The sequence below is a fragment of the Vespula vulgaris genome, chromosome 5 (assembly GCF_905475345.1).
Source record: "Vespula vulgaris chromosome 5, iyVesVulg1.1, whole genome shotgun sequence".
In the NCBI taxonomy this organism is placed as follows: domain Eukaryota; kingdom Metazoa; phylum Arthropoda; class Insecta; order Hymenoptera; family Vespidae; genus Vespula; species Vespula vulgaris.
The window spans coordinates 182,170-204,493 of record NC_066590.1 but is presented as its reverse complement, the minus strand read 5'-3'; the positions used below and the strand labels follow the sequence as shown (position 1 = coordinate 204,493).

Below are 22,324 nucleotides of genomic sequence, written 5' to 3'. Positions count from 1 at the left end.
GCTTTTGCGTTCTTGATGGATAAAGCGTAGCTGTATTCGAGAATTTGCCATTCAGATTTCATCGTGATAGTAGCACGTAGACGCGTATGAGTCCGGCTGCATCGCGGAACAATGGTTATTAAAAATTGTACGGTATCGCGATCTCCAGCTGCTCTATCTTCGTCGACGCGAATAATCGAAAAAAATGCTCTGACCGGCTAACAGTAATAAATCATTCGCCTCGCTAACCACCGAAAAACGGGTGGAACTTTATAATAAAATTTCTCAAAAGCTTACAAATTGCTAAGTATACGCAGGGCTAATTTTTCGTACGTCCACGTAGGTCGAAACGCGCGTTATAAAAATTAGGAAAAGGTCCTGCGGCGCGGTTCTAAGTAATAATAATAATAGTAGTAATAATAATAATAATAATAATAATAATAATGACGATGATAATAGTGATAATAATAACAATAATGATAACAAGGACGCTCGCTTCTAACGAGCACGTATTCGTTCCACGTACGCGACTTTAATCGCGCTCGATTCTTAATCAACCTCACGTACGTTCGGTTATCGTCGCTCGTGTTCGTTATCGTTCCGTTATCGTTCCGTCTCGTTTGCGCCACCTTTTATAGATTTTTGGCGCGACGAGCTACGCCGAAAACTTTAGGCGTATCCTTTACTTATTGTTAGAACAGACGCGATTCCGAAACACGTCGCGCATCGTCTTTCGTGGATTAAACGCAACCGGCTTCTCCCTTATTTCCCGAAATTCATATGAAAACTTGTAATTATTTTCAACGTCATACGTGTGCTGGCACGACGGGAGGAGGCTCTTCATTAAAGGGATACCCAGGAAAGGATAATTAAAAGTTTCACGAGGAACATCAGACCAGCACCAGCCGGATGTTACGCGGAGTCAAGGACCCGGTAGTCCCTGTTATTTGCTTCTGAAACTTTAGCCCGGCCCGAGTTAACGTCGTCTACCTACCAACGCGTTTCTCCGTTCCTTAACCGGCTCGGCACGCTCCTCCGGCGCGTTGGTCGCGTAAAACCCCATCGCGGAGACAACAAGCGTCGCTGTTCCATGCGCGAGCTCCTTTCATAGACATTTTCTTCTACCTTGATAAGCGTAATCGCCTTACCTTCGAGCGTTCGCTAACGCTGAAGGTAAATTGCGCCTGCTCTCGTTACTCTGTCGCTAATAGACGACTAATACCAACCCTTTCTCTTTTCAGATATGTCCTACAAACCACGCCATCCCGTTATCGAGGGTAAGTCATCGGTGAACGCTTGCACGTTCTTGCAGCTTATAGCTTATTCGTTACCAAACAGTCGACGAGGCGATCCGCGCGAACCCACGCAGCAGTTTACTTTTATATAAAACTATCGGATATCCTCGCAAAGTACCCCATCGTGGTCGATATCGCGATACGCGCGAGCGATTCCACGGAAGGAGTCGACGAGAAATGCACCTACGCCGATTTCAACCGACAGCACGCGACTCGATTAACCGAGCACGTTCTCTTGCTCCAACGAAAAACATTCTCTCTTCGAAGAAAGAGATTTGAAGAGGGAAGCTCGGTTCGTATAAAATGTGCAAGAGGATGTGCAAGGGCGTAGGTACTTTAAAAAGGGCCTATTGTCATTTTGAAAAGCGATCCTCGTTACCTTTCGTTCGCTTTCATCGAACGATGAATAAGCGCGCTGCTTGTATTCTTTCTCTTCTTCGAAATCTTGAAATATACCCGACGCGAAGAGGGGAACGTTGGTCGCGCGATATTCATCGTTCGTCCTAGACGTTCTCTGCCCTTGATAGCTCTCCCTTCCTAATCAGAAAAATCTTAAAAATCGTTATCGATATCGAGCTGCGCGAAAGACTCGCCGTCCGAATTAGCGAGAAAAAAGAAAAACGGGAAAAGAAAAACGAGGATAAACGGAGACCGCCCGATAAGAAGCCATTCGCCTCTGCTTCTCTTATATTCTCAAAACCGTTCCAAGTTCTCCGTAGACGCGGAGAAAAAGGCAGAGCGAGGAAACTTTAACGACCAACGACTTTGCTAACGAGTCACACGAGCAATCGTCGAGGCGTCTTCGATACGCGCGCAATGCGTCGCCGAACGAGAAGATCGCGTTAGCTCGAAATTCCTCTCCCCGGCCGCCCGTTTTTTCCCCGTCCGATTGACTTCGCAGGCCTAGAAAGGGCAGGCGAGCTGATCGAACGAGAGAAGAAAAGAAAAAGGCGCGAATGAGCGTGCGACGGAAGAAAAAGAATTGCTATTACGACGCGTTCCGCGGAAGACAACGCTCGCACCGCACGGTTATGCGCCTCGTAAAGCTCGTCTTTCATTCTCTAAACTTTGTTACTTTCCGCAATGAAAACTGGAAAATTTCACTACACTTTTATTTCCGCTCTGTCACGTAGCCGGAGACGCGGAATTCCTTCTCTCGTTTCGCACGCGTACCTCCTATATACGTGCATATTACACGTGTACACATACCTACCTATCCCAGACATAGGTGCATGTACTCGCTTGTACGTGCAAATGCACGGACCCACTCGAGTATACTGAAAAAACGTTTCGCGTGTTACACGTCTAAACGTAATTCACGATATTTTTCGAGGAGAAAACGGAAACGTAATATTCTCCAAGCAGCTACGTAGGAGTATTATATAGTATTAATTTTCACATTTTCTTTTCATTTTTAATTAACAAAATGGCGCCGATCTTGTTCGCCTCTCCTTTTTTCCCTTTGACCGAATATTCGAAGGGGCAAAACAAATCGTACCAACGACATATGCATTTTCTCTTTTTATCTCGCTTCTTTTCTCTGGACTCGTTTTACGGTCTATTATCGGAAGCAAACGAGTTATATGCGGATAAAGGGAGGTAGAAAGACCGCAGCGTACCGACGAGAAAGAGATCGAGAGCCGCGCTAAAAGGTACACGGAAAAGAGGATGAGCGAAGGTGGATGGAAAGAAGTAAAGGGAAGTAAAGAGAGAGGAGTAATGAATGTAAAAGGTTGGGAAAAAAAATATACATACATTTGTACGAGTTGCCCCGCATCTTGCTGTCTTCCAGCGAGCGTAATTACGAACGTTTGTCGGCGAGCCTGTTAATTAACGGCGTGCGAAATACGAGGTCAGACAAATAACGCGTGGAGGAAAAACGACGAGCGGAGTTTTCGATTCGAGCGTTCGTTCGTTCGTTCCCGGAATACGACGCTTCGGCATCGAATCTTCGATCATCCCTCGGCGACAAGTGCGCGCGTACTCTTGATCCCTCCCAAGGTCTCTTCCTTTTCTTTCCTTTCTCTTTTTTCTTCCGATTCGTGTTTCGTTTCTTCTTCGAAGTCCGCGGAAAATATCCAGGGATCGGCAAGGATTCTCGAGCGAGCCTTGGGAATACTAGCGGCACGATTATCAATTATTAGCAAAGTTAGAATACATACGTAGAGGAGCGAACGTTGGATAGGGTTACCATTGTTCGAATAGTTTACCAATACTAACGTTTCGACGATGCACCGCGCACGGATATTCAAAGTTCGAACATTCGGATATTGAATACGGTTAGGCGGAAATTGCGAATACTCCGGATGACGTGGATACTTTGACTGCGGTTACTTCGAGCGGTATTAGATGTTCCGATGACAGTGTTACGCACAAACGACGGACTTTGAGTTCGACTATGCACTGGAATGTCGGATCATTTGGCACAATGTACATTTAGATGCAGCCCCGGGCTGCATTCCTCCGCGATCCCTCTGCAACCCCTCCGAGATCAGCGACGTTCGACGATCTTATCGACGATCAGCGCGTTATCTCCTCGTTTAGGGCCGCTGCGAGGAGGTCGCGCGACCGAGAGAGGACTATGCGACTACTTCCATCTCAACGGGCCCGTTCGCCTCGACTCCTTAAAAGATCCTTTACGAGACGATACGTCTCCGAGCGAATACGCGTCGTCGCAAAATATAGATGGGTCGATTATACGTTTACACGCGCGCGTTTACTCGAAAAATCGTTTTCTGCTGGGTATATCCTACGTCACTATTGTGTAACATGCCCCGTCGACGTGGCCTAGAGTATTTACGCAAATCTAGGCAAGATGGATGCATATCGATGTTACATCCACAAATGGATACGTTCGGTACATCCGACGCTTAAGCACATCCGCGATATGGAGTCGTCGAACAAATCGTTCGCTCTCGCGGAAGCTTCGTTCGGGGGAAGTAAGGGGCGGGAGAGAAATAGGATAAAAGGAAGGAAAGTTGAAACTCTTACGAGAACTTATGGGGAAGGTTGAGAGCCACTGACGGTTAAAAACCGTCCGGTTTCTCCGCAACGGATCGATGCCGACTCGAAAGCGAAATTCGCATACGTACGCGCGCTCTCACTCGATAATCCGGATAGGCGCGAGCTCCCTTCAACGCAGAACCCGCAAACGCGCGATGGCTTTTCGTCTCGTTGCCAGCAACACCACCGACGAAATGCTGTTGCGTTATCTCTCGCGAATATAGGGACGATTTCGATTACCGCGTTCGTAGGTGCGTTTCTAATCGGTCGAATCGTGGAACGCACGAAATGTCACGCTTAGAACGCGATCTTGTTGAAGGGTCGACGGACGGACGCGCGCGTATCGAAACGTCGAACGAATAGTTCGATGGGTTTTTAAAAGTTTAGGGGATTATCGCGCTGCTGACGTGGAATATGTACTCGCTAAATATTTTTGTTCGTTCGAGGCTCAAGGAAGAACGAAAGCGCCGACGAGACGTGCTCTCCGGAGGCCGATCTAACTGGTTGGCTCGTAGACGTACGATCGCGCAGTTTCTAGACGGTGTTCCAGACGGCGAGAGAATGGAACGTCCCGAAATGTCGGAGAGAAGGGTCTGGTAAAAATTTCTACCAAAAATATTCTACGACTACACAGGGTGCAGTTACTATAAATCCCTGCGTCCTCGCGGTCCGCTCTTTGCCGCTAGGAATGGGAAGGAAGAAAGATAGGAAGAAAGAGAAGTAAAGGACTCGAAAGAGAGACGTAGAAAGGGTGGAGGAATGCATACGAGGAAGAAAAAAGGTGGTATTCGTCGATAAATTACACGCGGAATAGAAAGAGGTAGGAAAGTTCTCGTACACGTTCTGCACGAAGAGGGGTGAAGCGGGCGATACCGGCGGGATCCGGCTTTTCTTTCCCGCTTTGTTTTTTCTTTTTGTTCTTTCTCTCTCTCCCTCTCCCCTCCCTTTGACTCTTTTTCTTCTCTCTTCTTTCGAATTGCCCGCAGCAAGGCTCGGACGGACATTGGCCAGAATTATCGGACTATCCACTAATATCGGTCTCGAGCTTGTCGCGAGCACCATGCGCGCTTTACCGGCAACGACAGAGCAGGTGTGTTGGAGAGCTTTGAACTTTGGGTAATAGGTTACACGCTTTGGACCATTGGGATTGGAAAGTTGTTGTATATCCTTCGCTAAATCCACTATCCTCGTAATCATCCAACGACGATGACAATACGCCGTTCGCTACTATCGCTCGAACGATCTTCCGGTAATCACTGGATTTAATTTCGCTATTACTCCCGCTCGTTTCTCTCGATATACCCATTTTCATCGTCGACCATAGGGATCGTCGAAGTAAAGAGTCCTACGCGATACTACATCCTGATTATATTATTGGTCGTAACTGGCCAATACGGACGAATTAAGCAATTTGAAGCAATCAAAAAAACAAAGAGAAAGGAAAAAAGAAAAAAAGAAAAAATGGCGTCAAACGGCAAGAGTATCCCCAGCAGTCGCTATTATTGACGCGCAATGTACTTACGCGCGCGTTCTAAGATAAGGTTTCGCTAAGAAATTGCTTTCCCCCCCGAGATAAAGCTAAGCTCTTGAGCTACCTTTCCTCCGCAGAAATCCTTTCTTTCCTCCTCTTCCCTCTCTCCTGGCCCCTCTTCGTCCTTCGTCCGACGCAACGAACGTACTTCGATTCGTTCCTCGACTATTTCTCGGTTATCGTCTCCTCGCGCAACTGCACCACATAAGAATACCATGAAAATGAAAAATATGTAAACGGTTATACGCGATAAACCATGGCGCAATAAGCGCCTTTATCGAAAGGTTCTGTACGCGATCGTACGACGATTCTCTTTCTAACGTCGAGGAAAAAGAAAACGATTTGAGATATTTCTCTTTCGCGCGTTAATCCGCTTTATTTCGCATCGTTATTTTTTTATAGACGCACGAATTTTACTAAAATACAAATAGAAACAAATTTCTCTCGGCAGTTTCTCTTTTCGATCCAAGTATTAAATAAAATCTTTATTTCGCAAACATTAGTTTTACCGACGATATCGTCCATTGACACGAAAAATGATTTTAGATAGCTCGGAGTATTTTATGTCCGCTCGAAAATCCATTTTCACGGAATCAAGGGTACTCGTTTATTATTCGAAAAGCGTTGTTTAGTGGAACATCAGTGATATCGATTGCTACGAGTCGAGGGTGTAAAGCATCATTCTGTTGCCCGACAATCGTTTGTGCTCGACGTGAAAATAGCGGCGATTCATGTCGACCACATAATGAGCGACGTAATAACGTGTCATAACATTTTATTGTATTTACGTAACGATCGGCAGTACTCGGCTCGCACTGCGAACTATAATAAAAGTGGATACCAAACTGAAATTTACTTTCAGCGATAATCCCTCTTATCTTCGCGCTCTCTCCCCCACACCCTCTTCTCTGTCTATTACAGGTCCGTTAATCAAAAGCGATTTTATCGATGAAATGAAAAATTGTGACGTATCGCTTCATTCATTTATCGGCTTAAATTCCATGCTAACGATAAATATTAAATTCTGCCTATCGCCGATATCTCGATATTTTTTATTTTAATTTGACGTTAAACAGTTTTTGTCGTGTTACGATTGACGTGTTATGCATTTTGTATCGATCCATTTTGTTCGTTACCTTTCTGGCAAGCTATAGAAAATGTCGATTTCTACGTTCCCAACGATTTAGAATTCCCTTGTTCCGTAAATGCGTTTGTTTCCTGCGTAAAAGAGGTAAAAAATGAGGATGCACTTTACTAAGTTTTACATTGACATTGTAAATTAACGAACTGTTGAGGGAGAGAGAGAGACAGAGAGAAGCTTCATTTTTTATCATTTATCGACGTTTCCGCTTCCTTTCGAAAGAAAGGGTGGATTTTTAACGTCAGCTACGATTTTACGTTGTACATAGATATCTATCTACATTTGCTTGCATGTGTGTGTGCGTCTCTCTCTCTCTCTCTCTCTCTCTATATATATATATATATATCTTCAAACTGCAGTTAAAATATATTCTGTTTGCTCGATCGATTCGCGTTGTTCGCAGCCCAGCGCGTAGAAAATCTGCGACCGTGCGGAACTAAAAGAACTGAAATAAAATGGTTTTTTTTTACCGCTTCTCATATTTTATACGCAATAACTTGTAATCACGATGATTACGAATAAACTGAAATGCGTTTTATTATTCATACGCGGTATATTTCGTACTTTAATAACCTCGCGTCGAGACCGTACTTTCGGCGATCAGGCGCACTAAAATTTCGGACGATGATCGATTGTACTTTCCGTCGAGACTTTGTCGCAACTTTAAACGAATAATTTAGCCGCATTAATGCTGTATCGAGCGAATTCGAAGCTACAGCGATTTCTCTCTCTCTCTCTCTCTCTCTCGCGTCTATTGGCGTACGTGAACGTTCGAGCGGGGGACCCTTTAACTTCTGTAGCCGCGTACTGTGACTGAGACATGGTCCCTTAGGGACTACCGACCGAGATTTACGAAGGCAGTTTCCCTGTATCGTTCGGATAGTAGTACTCGTACCTACATAACTCATACATAAGGGAAAACGCGAAGGAGTATTCGTCGATGTGCTCGCAAGGCTACTACAAAGGTACTTCGCTGACAAGAAGATGCCTTCTACAAACGCGTCACTAAAAAGCATTCGGAGGCATTTGATTCTCCTTTCGACTTCGCGTCACGTCGACATTCAGCTTCTATAGAGACGAACGAGAAAATGTCGACAATTTACCAACACACCACTGCCAAGAAATAGTTTCGTTGTGTAGTCATCGCAGTAACCGAACGAGCCAAGTCTCGTCGAAGAAATTCTTCCGACATTCTTTATCGATATCATAAAAGCTCGAATGATATGACGAAGCGATCTCTCCACAAAGGACGTAAAATAAGCAAAAACGAAGTTCGAACGGCACAACGATGATAGTTAATTACACAAGTTTATAAAACATTGATCGAAACACGAGCCACCGTTATACTTTTCTCATTAACGTCCACCGGGTACGTTTTAAAATATTTTAAATAAAATAAAAATTTCCAAATATTTTTCCCCACCGTGTATTACGGTTGAGAGCTTGTAGAGGTTGAAATAAATATACGCCTGTCGTTTTATAACGAAGCTATGGGAAAAGTATTATAAAATTTCTGTAAAAGTACTGTAAAAATATGGTGAAAGTATTGCACGTACGCTTTCGTGCTTCGTACGAATTTAGTCGTACATTTATAAAAATTCAGATTTTCAAATATTCGTAACCATCGTTAGTACCTCTTTCTAAAGAGAGCAGATAATGTTCACGGTTTCAGACCGTATATAGGAAAAAGGAACAAATTGAAAACGTCGCTCGATAAAATCATATGGGAAAGAAACGCGTTTTATAATACAACGATATTTAACACTATACTAATTTGACAACAATTTCCTCGATATATCGTATTTCGGCGACGTTTGTTATTACATCGATATCCTAACACAACGCTTCACGTTTTAATTTTTCCTACAAAGACGCAATTCCGTAGAACGAGTTTGGATTTTATTCCATGGGAGTTTCTACGATAATGGGAGAAAACCAATTGAATTTTTGATGATAACCGTGGAGCACGTATTACAGATTATACCGGCATGTCCCAAAGTACCTCGTCTCTCTCTCTCTCTCTCTTTCTCTCTCTCTCTATACACTCTTCGATATCCAACTCTAGCTGCACGCTTGATTGCGACTCAATACCAGCTTTTCACTCGTCCTGATACGACCTCATATACCTTCCTATCTGACTGCACGTTCCAGCAACAATGGTACATTACGACCGTTTAATCGACGATAAATCACTGTACGATAACTGTGACCGTTGCGGTTGCGTTTCAAGAAATTCGTATGTTTTATTCCGACTATCTGGTTCGGTTTTGAAAATCCATTATTTATATCGGACGAATGAATGCGCGTATACCGATAATGGCCATTGATTACGTTTATCTAATTATTACAATTATATCGAAAATATTGCGTCGAAATATTTGTAAGAAAAGCCGACTCATCAAAGTGAAATAATAGAGAGATTATAGAATTGGAGAGTCACGCTTTGTATCGATTAAAAGCGAAGATACGTATAAATAATTCGGGATTAACATCGGGAACGCTATTCGATCAGCGAATGCGATTTCGACTAAATGTATCTAGGCGCTTTCCTAATACGTGGCTAATAATACCACTCTATAAGGGCTCAGTTTGAATCGTTTACGATAAGCTTTTACGCGCAGCCTGAATATACGATAAGGTCGTTCGGGCGCAAACTTTGCGTACGGATTTCACGGATCGTCGGTCTTTTAAGGATTATCGTACGGGAGTACAAGGAATAATTTCAAGCGCGATCGAAGGGAAATATCTTCGTTTCATAGAGATTTTACGTAAGTAAATCGAGGAAAAAACGAACGAGCAGCGCGCGAGTCGCGCAAAGTCGTTTGCCGGAAAAACGCATAGACGCCGAAAGCGGTACAGGTGCTAGACGCGCTATGCTTATTGGTAGGTAGGTGTACCTATTCCATCCAGCAACGACTCACTTATCTTCGCGCGTACATATGTACGTAGAAATACATATGTCTCTATAGGTATACGTATGGATATATGCCGCGTACCAAATGGCCAACACCGGCCAACCTACTAGCAGCAGCAGCAGCAGCGGCGGCGGTGGCGGCGGCAACAACAACAACACACAACAAGAGAGGCAGCGGCACCAGCAGGGATGTCGGTGGCACCGCCACCGACCGGAGGGAAACTCCATAAAGACTGATTTACGCGCTGGATTTATGAAGACCGTTCGGTTTTCTGGGCAGTATTTCACCGATGCCAGGCTTTTTTCGCACGTGGAACTTTCGGTTTCTTTCTTTTTTTCAGCCCCTACCTCCGCTCGGTCTCTTTTTTCTCTCAACCATGTTACCCCTATCCTCTAACTCTTCGCTTCCATTTCGCTGTCCTCCAAAAACGTCCGACGGTCGATGCACTCGATCCGATCGGTGGTAACAATGCACCAAGTACGGACACGCGCATCTACATACGAGTATACCGGTATATAGGTAGATATATACTCTACGTATCGCCGTTACGTTTTATCGCTTCGTTAGCGTTACGAACTTTCATTGCACTCTGACGAAACTCCATCTTCGAAAAAGTGCTGCTAAAGCTGCTACAGCGGCGATATATCTGTGGCGGTGGGATGGTCGAGAGAGAGAGAGAGAGAGAGAGAGAGAGAGAACAGCTCGCTGGAAAAGGTTTGTAATTTCCGTAATTTTTCGGAAGCGACGCATCATCCGACGTAAATCGAATGATCCCTCATTAGCCGGGACTCGCTTGATCGCGCGTATTTTATTCTCTAACCGTCGACGATGGAGTAAAACGAAGTATAAAATACGGCATATGCCGCCGGGCGAGCACGCGTTGAGAGGAACGTTGGGTCAGCCGTAAGTGAAACGTATCGAGCTCTAAGTAGCGGTGGAATGCCTCACCGTTAAGTCGGAAGCAACCGCACCGCCTCCGACTAACTCTCTCCTGCAGCGGGTCTTACTTACTTCGTGCCATAACTTACTTAAACCGAATCGTTCTTCGCTGCTGCGCTCCTTTCAGCGGAGAAACTACGAGAAAAGACATTGAAAATAAAAGGGAAGTCCGTCGGAACGTACGTTCCCTTAATAATGACTACTCTATTCGTCTCTTAATTCGAGAAAGTGTAAAACTCGGCCACGCGCTTCAAAAGTATTTAATCTACCCGGCTATATCCTTATAATTGAGAACTTCCAACTCGAATAGCACTTTTTTAGCCCGCGAGAAAGTACGAGAAAGCAGAAGTAGAAGTAAACGATGGAGATTCTTACAGCGGATTACGCGAGTGGAAAAAGGAGAACGCGAAAAGGTTGCTTTCGATGCGAATTTCGTTTCCCCGTTTTAGATATTTTCAAAGAACGAAACGTACATAAGCGAATAATTACAAGGATGGTGAAACGAGCGAATAGGTGTAAATTATGTTCTCGCTAAATATGAATTCAGGATTTTGCTTCTTTATCCGCTTTTCTTTTTACCGTCTTTAACCATCGAAGAAATATCAGGGAAAGGTTAATAATTAGAAGGAGAAAAGCAAAAAGGCGTTATCAACGTTCTTTTAGTACGCGCAACTAGCGTCGAGGCTCGAAAGACGATCCTCCTCGACGACGGACAAAAGGTGTGCAGTGCTCGCAGGAGCAACTATGGCGACGGGCTAGACGAAAAGGGTTCGAGTTTACCGAGCGAGCTCTCTATGTTTTACGAGGATAGCGTGGAATATTTTAGGCGGACTCGTCTTCGTCCCTCTCGCGCGTTTTCGCGACCCATCTTTGCGGAGAAGAAAGAGAGAGGAGGGACGGCTTTCGCAAAGCCGTAGGATTTAACTCTCCGACATAGACGGTAGAAAGGGCGTCCAAACGGCGAGATGTTCCGAGAAGCTTGATAGCGGATGGCTCGAATCGAAAAGAGGTAATGAAAGGAAGAGGACGGAAGGAGAAAGGAGCGGATTGACTGCTTTAATAGAAATACGACTGTTAAAGGCGAGGAGAAGAAAGGAGTTCGCGTGTCTGGCTTGTACGGACGAAAACAGGGTGTGCCAGGACGGGGTACTCGATTCCCGGACAAAGGAATACCTTTGGAAGCCCTAGACAAAAGTTTCCTTTTTTCGAACGTTCGCTAGTCCCCGTCGGAAAAGTAAAGTACGAATCAACGAACGTGATACGATTTCAACGTCCAAGATTAAACGGCATTTCGATTCTGATTATCGATCGTGTATACCATAGTCGACGAATGATACTCGTGAGCGGTGGGAGAGACGTATCGATCGTCGTTTTCGACCGGGCGAGAAGCGTCGACGAGATCGCGCGAGATCGTAAAAGACATTCCGTAGGATGGAAAAAAAAAGATAAATAAAAAGAAGAACAAAACTCGCGGAGAATCCGGGCCGATGCAACAAGGCCAGGAATTCCACAGGTACGTCGCGGAATACGATGCAAAAGTTTAATCCGGTCTCGGTAATGTTTGGCTCGCTCTTTTCAGTCAAGCTTACGGCGAATAATTTGAAAGTAGCGAGACGAGCGAAAGTCGGGCGGGCGTATACGCTCGACTCGCCGGCACGCGCCAAAGCGGCTTGCGTATTAGACTTTCTAATGCCTAGTGCCGAGTCTTACGTATGTTAATGCACATTAGCCCGACACGATGGGAGTCGATTGCGTTCAAAGCTTGGAATTGGCGCGACGTTTACCACCCTTATATACGTATCTACCTACGGATATAGAGCTTGTACGGCTAGGACGTTCTCCTCGAAACACGATCGTTCTCCGTTCGGCCGAATTTGTGCCCTAATAAAAATCGATTGATACCCGAACGCGCCGTCGCACTTTGTCCCTCATATATCCGGCAAACTAGCGAAGAGCTCTTTTATTTCGGTCCGATCGTAATTTTTCGAAAAACCATTACTCTCCAATCGCGAAACTAATTTCGCGCCATTATTCGATTTCAGGAAGGGTGCACGAATACTTTCGAGAGGTAGAATTTTACGCGAATATGCGCGAAATCGGCCGGACAAATACGACTCGCGAGACGATAAATTCGCTAATATCGATCGTCGCGATAGCTCGACCCTATTCTCTCGTTTATCGCCATACCACCTCCCTCTTCACTTTCCCCTAATGACCGACATTTCGATTCTTCTTAACGAGCGCAGACGTAGTTACGCTTTTCACGATGACTCGAGCCATTTCTCGGCGGCTTTGTCCGACCAACTCGATACGCGTCCGCAAAATGACCGGTTCGACGAACGCGGTCTCCTCCTCCACTCGTTCTTCCGATCTTTGCGAAATTGTCCGACGAGAAAAGGGATAACGTTAATTAGGTACTTTACGTAATGTCGCTTAATTGGTTGATCGTTCGAGGTTCTCGTTTCGATCTCTACACGGGCACGATTCCTTCTTCTCTCTGCTGAAAATTGAACTAAAATCGCTCGAAATAGCGTGTTAAAGAAAGCTTCTCGGATTTAAATGATAAATTTTGTTCCAGTTAAATTCGCCGGCTTCGTTAATTTTTGCACTCGAATACTTTGTATTTCGATACTTTTATTCTCCGGAGAAACATTACCTTTCTCTTTTTTATTTTTTCTTTCCTTTTTTTATATCATTCGTAGAATTAGCAATAGCAACGCGCGAGTGTCCTATCGAGCTTTCTTCCTTTGGGATTAACCGAACGGATAACAAGAACGACCGTTTTCGAATGTATGAGTATTGGAATCAATTCGCCGTGTGTAGTAGGTTATACCTATGAACGTTCGAAATAGACCGGACGGAACAGCGATGGCACGTCAAAAGTCGACATCTTTTCAAGCCCGTTATCCACTTTCACTTAGTCCATTCGAATATGAAACGTCATTTATCTTGAAACTTTTTTGCTCGACGTTTAATTATTTCTTTCTTATATCCTCGTATATCCAACTACGCAGGTATATAATTTCTTGAATATCACCTGGATTTCGTCGAGAGAGAACGAGAGAGACAAATTATCTTGTTTTCGTAAATGTGAACAAATAGGTTTTATTTTTAACAGATAATTGAAACTCAGACTTTACGATTACACGAAAATACCTTATAAAAGTGCATCGGTTCTTAGAGGATTATATACATATTTGATGTACAGACGATATACAGACTCTCTCTCTCTCTCTCTCTCTCTCTCTGTTTCTTTTTCGTGTTTATTTCGGTGCGATAACACAGACGTTACTAAACATGGAACATGCGCTCGCTCATGGTTTTCGCGCTAAACATCACAGGCAATAGCGTTAATGTATTCGCATTAGAATTTTCTACGACACTTGATGGAGTTATGTACTATAACCGTATAGACTATATCTGTTAAATACTGAAACTCAGACCATCCACGAGCATTAGATTTTACTAGAGTCAATTAATCATTAGGGTAAGAGGCCAATAATCGAGCGAGGATTCTCTCTCGTCTCTCGCCAGAGATCATCTTAACGTTTTCCCTTGTCTCCTTCTATCTTTCTCAACATAGACAAATGTAGACAGGCGACTAGAACTATACGTACGTCTAGATGAGAGAGAAAGAGAGAGACTCTACAGATGACGAAGGATTAATTAACACGAGCAACGATATAGGTCGCGTTTTCACGTAATTGCTGCAGAAGTTGCCATCGCCACGAACATCGTCGTTGCTTCTTAGCGGCTTGACTCCAGGCTTATTTTAAATGTGACGTGAAATCTACTTAATCGCCTTGCGAGAAGCAATTAGAAGGATTTCTCTCTCTCTCTGTTTCTTGATCTCTCATTCTCTCTCTCTCTCTCTCTCTCTCTCTCTCTCTCTCTCTCTCCATCCCTTCCTCGGCTCTAGTCTTTTCTGCTTATCTTTGGTGAACTATCGGACCGTATCATTTTTGATCCGCCTTCCAAGAGCTTAACGTTAAACCCTTAAGTCTTGACGTCGAGTCCCGCCTTGGCCGATTTCCTGAGGTGAGCCGTGTCTATTTTGGAGGGGAGCCAAGGATGACCCGTAATTTCGTGGCATTATCGTCGTTAAAAGAACGCTTGGTAAGAACGCTAGCTCGCCATGGAAAATCTTTCCTATTTGATATCGCCGCGATAAAGACATCTCGATTAGAGTAGGCGGATAGAGCTTCTAAATAAAGCCGTTCACCTTTCTTCCGGCAATCTTCGGGACTTGATCGGGAGTGGCAGGGTCGAGGGTGATTTCGAGCATGAAAGAAATGGTATCTGTTCCGTAACAAGCTGGCGGTCTCGCTCGTGCCGGTAAATGTACCTACTCGAAAACGCTGGAGTAGGTACAAGTAATGCCCGAAGTTAGAAATTAGTAGTGTTTCCGGCCGTTTAAAAGATAAAAGCAAACTTTTCCCATTAATGCTCCTAGGGCTGAACGTGGTACGTGCGAAGGAGCAGGAGTAGGGCGAAGGACGAGGTAACGCCACGACGGCACTATTCGACTCAATTGCGATCCTTCACCGTTTCAACCAGCTACCCCTACCTCGTCCTTCCTTCTCTTTTCTTTTCATTCTCGACACCGCGACGCGGTTGCATGTAATTATTTAAAAAGTTTTCGACTCGTGCTCTCCGAGTTCCATTCGCTCGTGTCTCGGGATAAATCGAGTTATGAAGCCGACCGCGGCGGAACTCGCTTCGTTCGGAAAGTAATCGTGCCGATTTCATCTCAAACTGTTTTCACGTAATCATGGGCGAATCGAAGAATCGACGTATTCGTAGGTAATCGCGATAGAATGTAGCAAGGGAGGGGAGGGTAAAAAAAGAGAAATCTCGAAAATTCCTCGATATTCGACGATGCGAATTTTCTTTCATTTATACGATGCGCGCGTGAACGTCGGCTTAATCTATATATTATGCAGCTTTCGCGTAAGGAGAAAGAAAACGGTTGGAAATTTCGATCGCGCGTTCCTTCTACGGCGAAACATGACAAATGTTGTACGGTCGAAGTAGGACAAAAGATCGACCACGGATATCCATTATAAACCGACGGTGGCTGCAATTTATTCGCCGTCTCAACCGCGCTACGATTTGCAACCAGAGTTTCTTCCGAAACGTTATAATGGCCATCCCTCCCTCTCTCTCTCTCTCTCTCTCTCTCGCGCGCGCACACACACACACAAAAGCTTCTTCCGGCTATTTTTGACAATTTCCATCCATTCACGTGCCGGAATAATACCGACGTGCGAGTCGGAACGGAACGGAGCGGAACGGAGCGGAGCGGAACGCAATCCAGGGCGAGTGTTCGACGACAACGCGCACCAATGTCATCGGTTACCAACGGCGATCTCGGGATTCGCGAGCCATTTGAAAGGAAAATCGCGTTTTCCAGGGAAAATCTACCAGCTTCTAGGAAAATGCCGATTATATTCGGGCAGCATAAACGTACCACTATCGTTCTCGTTCTAGCGCCTAGGGAAATCATGCCGGCGATCGTTCGAAAAATCACTCACGTTTAATCCAACCGATGTAGATTACATTTCGAAATTTTACGTTCCGTCGGGGAAAAAAAAGAAAAAAAAGAAAAAAAGAGAAAAAAGAAATCTCGCTCCTGTTCTCTCGCATCGGTGTTGGTGGTTGCATATCGATTGTCCGAGCACGTACCAACCCCTACGTAATTTTATGAGACGTCGGATCGTTTTCGCGACTAAAACAAGAGTTTCTCCGATTTCCTCGTAACGGCAGTGGAATAGTATATGCTTTTCGGATAACGAGCGGTACGCGGTCGGTTAGGGTAAGAGTTCGAAATTTGGCCCCGTAATTTGAATTTATGACGAACCTTATCAAGTTTGATGCAAGAACAAGTAGTATTTTAGCTGAGCCGTATACATGAATATAAAATTTAATACAAAAAATTCTTACGACGCGTAGATCGTAAAAATTCTTTTACGATAAGAGCTCGGCCTTGTCCGCGTATCTCGAAAGAGGCACGTACGCAGAGTTCAAACACGAGAAGGAGATGTATAAGTTGCCGAACCGCAAAGCCGAAGAAACTAATATATCCGGTAGACAGAAATAAAATTATTCGTCTGGAAGGATATTATCGATATCCCGACGAAAGCAAGACGAGCATTAAGAAGAAGTAGACTGGTAGACGAAACGAAAGTCGTCTTTCTTCGTAGAAAGTAGATCGCGTAATATTCAAACGAACCAAGACCGTCTGTTTCTCTTTTTTCGAAATTAATTTCGTCCGATATCGCTCGACGACGACGCGTCGCAACGATTCTCTCCTCGTCGTTACGCGATTCCGCTTTGGTACCATCGACGAAACGAGATATTTTCTTCTCCGCGAGAGTTTAAAACAACGCTGAAACTAGACGGTTCGAGTTTAAAAGCGACTTCTTTCTTAGCGATTCTGTCTCGCCAACTGCATCGGCCTAAGTGGTTACGTGGCATCGATTGATATCCGTTATGGAAACTTAGTCCTTCGAGTACACAACTGTCTCTAGAAAGGCCATGTCGATTTTAACGATAATTAACGATCTAGATACGACTAGGAAGAGCGAGCGAGCGAGCGAGCGAGAGAGAGACGGAGAGGAGCCAAAAACAATACCAGCCAGCAGCGAGTGCTCGTTGGATAGAAAGGATCGTTTCTCGAACGGTAGACAGAGCTTATCGACGCTTGCTTGGGAAGAAAGACAATTTCGGGCTAGAAAGCACATCGTCGCTATTGCATAAAACGACGATAGCGGATGGCGGAACGTAGAAGGGGCTTGACGAGCGGAAGATCGTAAGAGAAAGAAGCTTCGACCGTCGACGAACGCGGTTTTATAATACGAGTATATTCGACCGCGATAATGGAGTCACTCTGGAAACGACGGTAGATGTTTGTTTCGAGCCGCTCGAGCTTGTCAAATATAATAAAAATCGAGATTTCCATTACGTGCGTGCGCGTTTTCGATAATCGTTCGATTTGCTCTCGGTCGTTTTACGATGCTACCGAGATTAAGAAGTCGGAGAAAGAAGAATGGTTAAACGACGACGAGGACGCGTGGAAGGTGAACCGGAAGAATAATAAACGAAATTGCAGGAAATTATAAAGGACGGCGCAACCAGAGTGACACTCACTTTTCACAGTGACTTTATTAAAATGCTCTGCTTCGAGACGGCGGCGCTACACGGCAACGGCAACGGTAGGATATTAAATTGGCAGGATATTAAAATGTACCTCGAGAAAGAGGACGAGGTACAGAGTTCTCCGACTTTTCTGACACAATCGTTCCCATAACACGGAGCAGCGTATTGTGCACTCTCCAGGCTAAATACATCGAGCTACGCGAGCTAAGAAATATTAAAGGATCTAATTTAACGGGTGGTAAGGATCTCTTCAAAACGTATCGAAGTCGGGAAAGGCGCCGAATCGTTCGAACGGCGTACGTAACGTTTGGGAAATGAAAGCCGCGAGACAGTAGGTTATTCGTTGAAAATAGCGTAGCGTGTAATCCGTGTCGTCGGCGAATAAATTCGAATCGTTGCGTCCTGTCTCGTCGCGTTACTTCTATGTCTTTACTTTTCTACGTTTCTCGACGTTGACGCGTAGTTTTCTGTCTCTTGAAAAAAGAAAGAAGAAGTACGAAGAAGAAATAAAGAAAGAGGAGAAAGAATCTCGTACTCGGGACACGTCTAAAATTTATAATACTCGCTCTTTTCCTCCGCGCTTAAAGGAAAATAAAGAAATAAAGAAACGAAGGGTCGATGAAAAGAGAGAAGCGACGATGTCGGTGAAATGGCCGGAGGAACGTTCTCAAGTAGTAACGCTCAGGCTGCGGTCAAACGCGATGCGAGAATGGTGGCGCGGTAGGAAGAGCAGCATTGTTCAACGAGAAACAAAGGATTGGCCCGTACTCGGACGATTATTCGCCATTTACTGAACCAACTTGCGAAAAAGGAACGGTAAGGAATACTCGTGGTAAAGGAAAAAAATGTATGAGGGTATAAAGTACGTACGGGGATAAGCAGTCTCTTTCTCTTTCCCTCTCTCTCTCTCTCTCTCTCTCTCTCTCTCTTTCTCCTCGCAGTCGCCGAGATAAAAGGCGTTAAACGGAAAATGTGAACCTAAAGCCACCTTCGCTGCTGCCGCCACCGTTGGGAGAAAGAATCCGATGGAACGGTGATAAAAATGAGAGAAGAAGAGGATGGATGCTAGTGAGGCTGAATCGGTGGCCTCGAGGATGAAAGAGGAAAGAATAAGAGTCGTCGTACGCGCTTACGTTTACGTTTTTTCGGTTAACCTTTGTGGCATTTTAATTAATCTTCCACTGTGGTCCGGAGGGTTGAATATAAAAGGATAATGGGAGGCAAGATAGAGAACTTGTTCATTTTTCTACTACGTATTATATTAAATATCATTTCTAGCGTTACGGAAAAGTAATAGAAGCCACACGGGGCTTCCAGTACGTTGGAGAGTATTAAAAGAATCTTTCTCTCTTTCTCGCGCGATCGTGTCTCATATTTCCATGAGCATCGTATGAAAAAACAATTTACCGCGGAGCACTCGGCGTATTACTCGGCGAGACTAGAAACGCAATACGGAACGTGTTCGTAACTTGTACGAGATTTGCTCCTTATAAAGACGGTCTCTCGTTTTCCCTCATATCCCGCTGGACGTTCGGATCGTGAAAATAAAGAAGGGAATATCGGAATTTGGGTCGGCTCGCTTCCTCGGCGCTACCGAAACGTCTTTGCGCGACGAGAGAGGGGGAGAGATATTTCCTATTGGTTCATCATATTGGAACGACGTTGGTTCGCCGTCCCTTCTCGTCCCGTCGAAAATCATCGAATCATCGTCGTTCCCTGTATTCGATCTTTCCGAATGAAACGCAAAATAGCTTCCTTCTTCGACGGTGGTAAAACGTCTTAATGCCTTTAATCGAGCGAAAGAACCAATCGACGTAGTCTTCGGCTCATTGAATCTTTCGTATACATCGACTCGAGCTTGGACACGTTTTCCTTACACTTTTACCAATGCACAACTTGCACATTTCTAATAACGGTTACTACAGCCAATTCTCATTTGCTTCCGACCTTATCGCTTTCCAATATTACGTCAATAATTTCCAGTTTGCCTCTTTCTAATGGCCTTTGTCGAAGAGGCACGAATAAAAAGCGATTCTCGTCGGTATTCGTTTCTTCCTCTTCCGTTGTTGCCAAAGTCGAGTATCGCGAGGAATATTTTTAAATTATCCCACGGACGTTGAAGAGAGTTTACGATGCGCCCAAGAGGAAAGGTTATTCGTTATTATTTTAATCTACGCTCGAAAATTCGATTACAAGAGCAACTATCGGAGGCGGATTTTTCGTCGATGGGAAAACTCTAATCGGTCCTAGTGTAACGGCACGTTGCCTCGAAGCCTTCCCTTCCTTGCTCGTGTCCACGGTCGCTCGTAGGGCTTGTTTCTGCATCTGAGATTAGGGGGCTTTAAATCAGCCGTGGAAGCGCGGGGATGGGTAGTACGGCTGTTCTTGCTTCCACCCTCCTTCCCCGTCTCTCTCTCTCTCTCTATATATATATGTGTGTGTGTATACCTCCCTATATACATACCTCTATCTCCATCTTTCCATGTATTTGCGCGGACCCTATTCGTACGTTTGGTGCACGTACAAGAGGGAGAGAGACGAAGGATAATCTAGTCGACCAACGGCGCGTGGAATTAAGGAAGTCTGCGGTCTTTCCAAAATCTCGAGCAGCCATCTAACCAGCTCCTCCGCACCATTGGACTTCCGCCTTTCGAATGGATATCACTAAAAAGGCTTCCTCTTAATCGGCCGCTATGCATTCGAATCGGATAGCTCGAAAGGGGTAACGGCTTCGTTCGATCGTCTGGAAATATGATTCCTCGTTTCGAAGCATCGTCTATTAATATCGGAAACTACTACGCGAATGCGCTAATACACGCGCGCGCGCATCGTTCGTGCACCTTTGTTTCTTCTTTTTCATCGATGCAATCGAATCTTGCGTTTGCTCGGCGAGAAAGGACGCGAGTCATATCCCTTTCGTATCGAGAAGCGTGTCCATTAGATCGTAAATAGTAAAAAGAGTAGAGAGAGGGAGAAGAGCGTTCACTTTCGTGCGAGTCTCGCGAGATTGAAATATCATTCCGTGTAACGTCACAAAGATCCGTTGATCCGAGGCTTTACCGTGAAAATTCTTTTCGACGCGTTGCACCGCGTTGTGAGGATTTATCGGAGTGGATAAAAGGAGTGGCTTGCGTATGCTAGCGCGCACCTACGCGCTTCGTCTTTTTTTCTTTTTATCAAACCTTTCGCCTAGATCGGAATGAAAGGAGAAGACCGTAGAAATAATTTTTACCTCTCTTCGCTTGTCTCCTCTCCTCTTTATTCCAGTCTCCCACTTGCGTCGAGGTATCCATTCATTCTCTGGTCCATATAGCGCGAACGATGGGATTCGGTACCACCCACGAGAAGAATACGAAATCTCGGCGCGCTCTCTCGCTTTCTTCTTTACCCTCTTTCAAAATTCTTCTTTCCCTCGCTCGATTTCCCGCTATGCAATTTTTTATCCAAATATTTTCGTTTCCACGAGCACGCGTTACCGTATCCTTCTTCCCTATTTTTCGAAAACGCACAACGGTAACATTCATCCAAGTATATAAATATAAAAAGCGGGTCTCTCTCTCTCTCTCTCTCTCTCTCTCTCTTCGTAATGCTCGAGAAAACTGCTTTCGGGTATATCGAAATAGCGAGAATCCATTGGCCCGATCCCAACGTGCTTTAGGATCGTCTTACAAAAGATTGCAGTGATTACGGGAGAACGTCGTAGAAAAGTTTTCATTTCGTTCCGAATTCGGATATCGCTTTTGAAACCATAATCTTTTTCTTTACGAATGTATAATAGGTACCTACTGTTTTGAACGAAACCATTTACCTACTGCATTGTGGATGTGCGCAAAGCAAGAAACGTCTTCTTACACCGTTTAATTTTTTTTTCTTCAAGTATAACCAACCAGAAAATTAATTTTTATCGAATTTTTACCGAGTGAATTTCACGGAGAGTTTAATCAAGCTCGAAAAGATGATCGACTTGATCGTAATTTAATATCGTACTCATTTCCATACGGTGCGAGCAGATTTTGCATTTATTTTACTTCGATAACGCTCGCGGACAACCAATATCCATTCGTTCTCTGGATGGCCCGAGAGTCTCTTAGTTTTGCGATTTATTTTGATATTGGATCGTGACACACACGGATTCTTTGAGAGACCGAGAGAAATCTCTTCGTCTTGAAAAATGTTAGATCTCGCAGAGTGCTACCTTTTTTCTCTCCTTTGCCGAGGAGACATCACCTTTTCTACTAAAATTTTACATTTTCTTTCTCTCTTTCTAGTCCCTGTAGTCTACGTAGTCCCAACAGAGGCGTCCGCATTTAATCCCTTTGACAAAAGGGCCGCGTCCTGGGAGGACGGCCCTACCAGTTAGGAA

General features: G+C 44.6%; 1 protein-coding gene and 1 long non-coding RNA gene across 12 annotated transcripts in view; one reads left to right on the top strand and one right to left on the bottom strand.

Annotated features, from left to right (window-relative positions):
• Positions 1–22,324, top strand: part of LOC127063793 (agrin-like) — a 235,553-nt gene that overhangs the window by 93,181 nt on the left and 120,048 nt on the right. For all 11 annotated transcript variants that reach the window (XM_050993989.1, XM_050993988.1, XM_050993982.1 and 8 more), the window contains one exon: positions 1,221–1,256. In XM_050993989.1, coding sequence (XP_050849946.1) covers positions 1,221–1,256 — 36 coding nt within the window. The remainder of the gene's footprint in view (positions 1–1,220; positions 1,257–22,324) is intronic.
• LOC127063807 (uncharacterized) overlaps positions 1–22,324 on the bottom strand; it is a 193,766-nt gene that overhangs the window by 129,404 nt on the left and 42,038 nt on the right. The window lies entirely within an intron of this gene.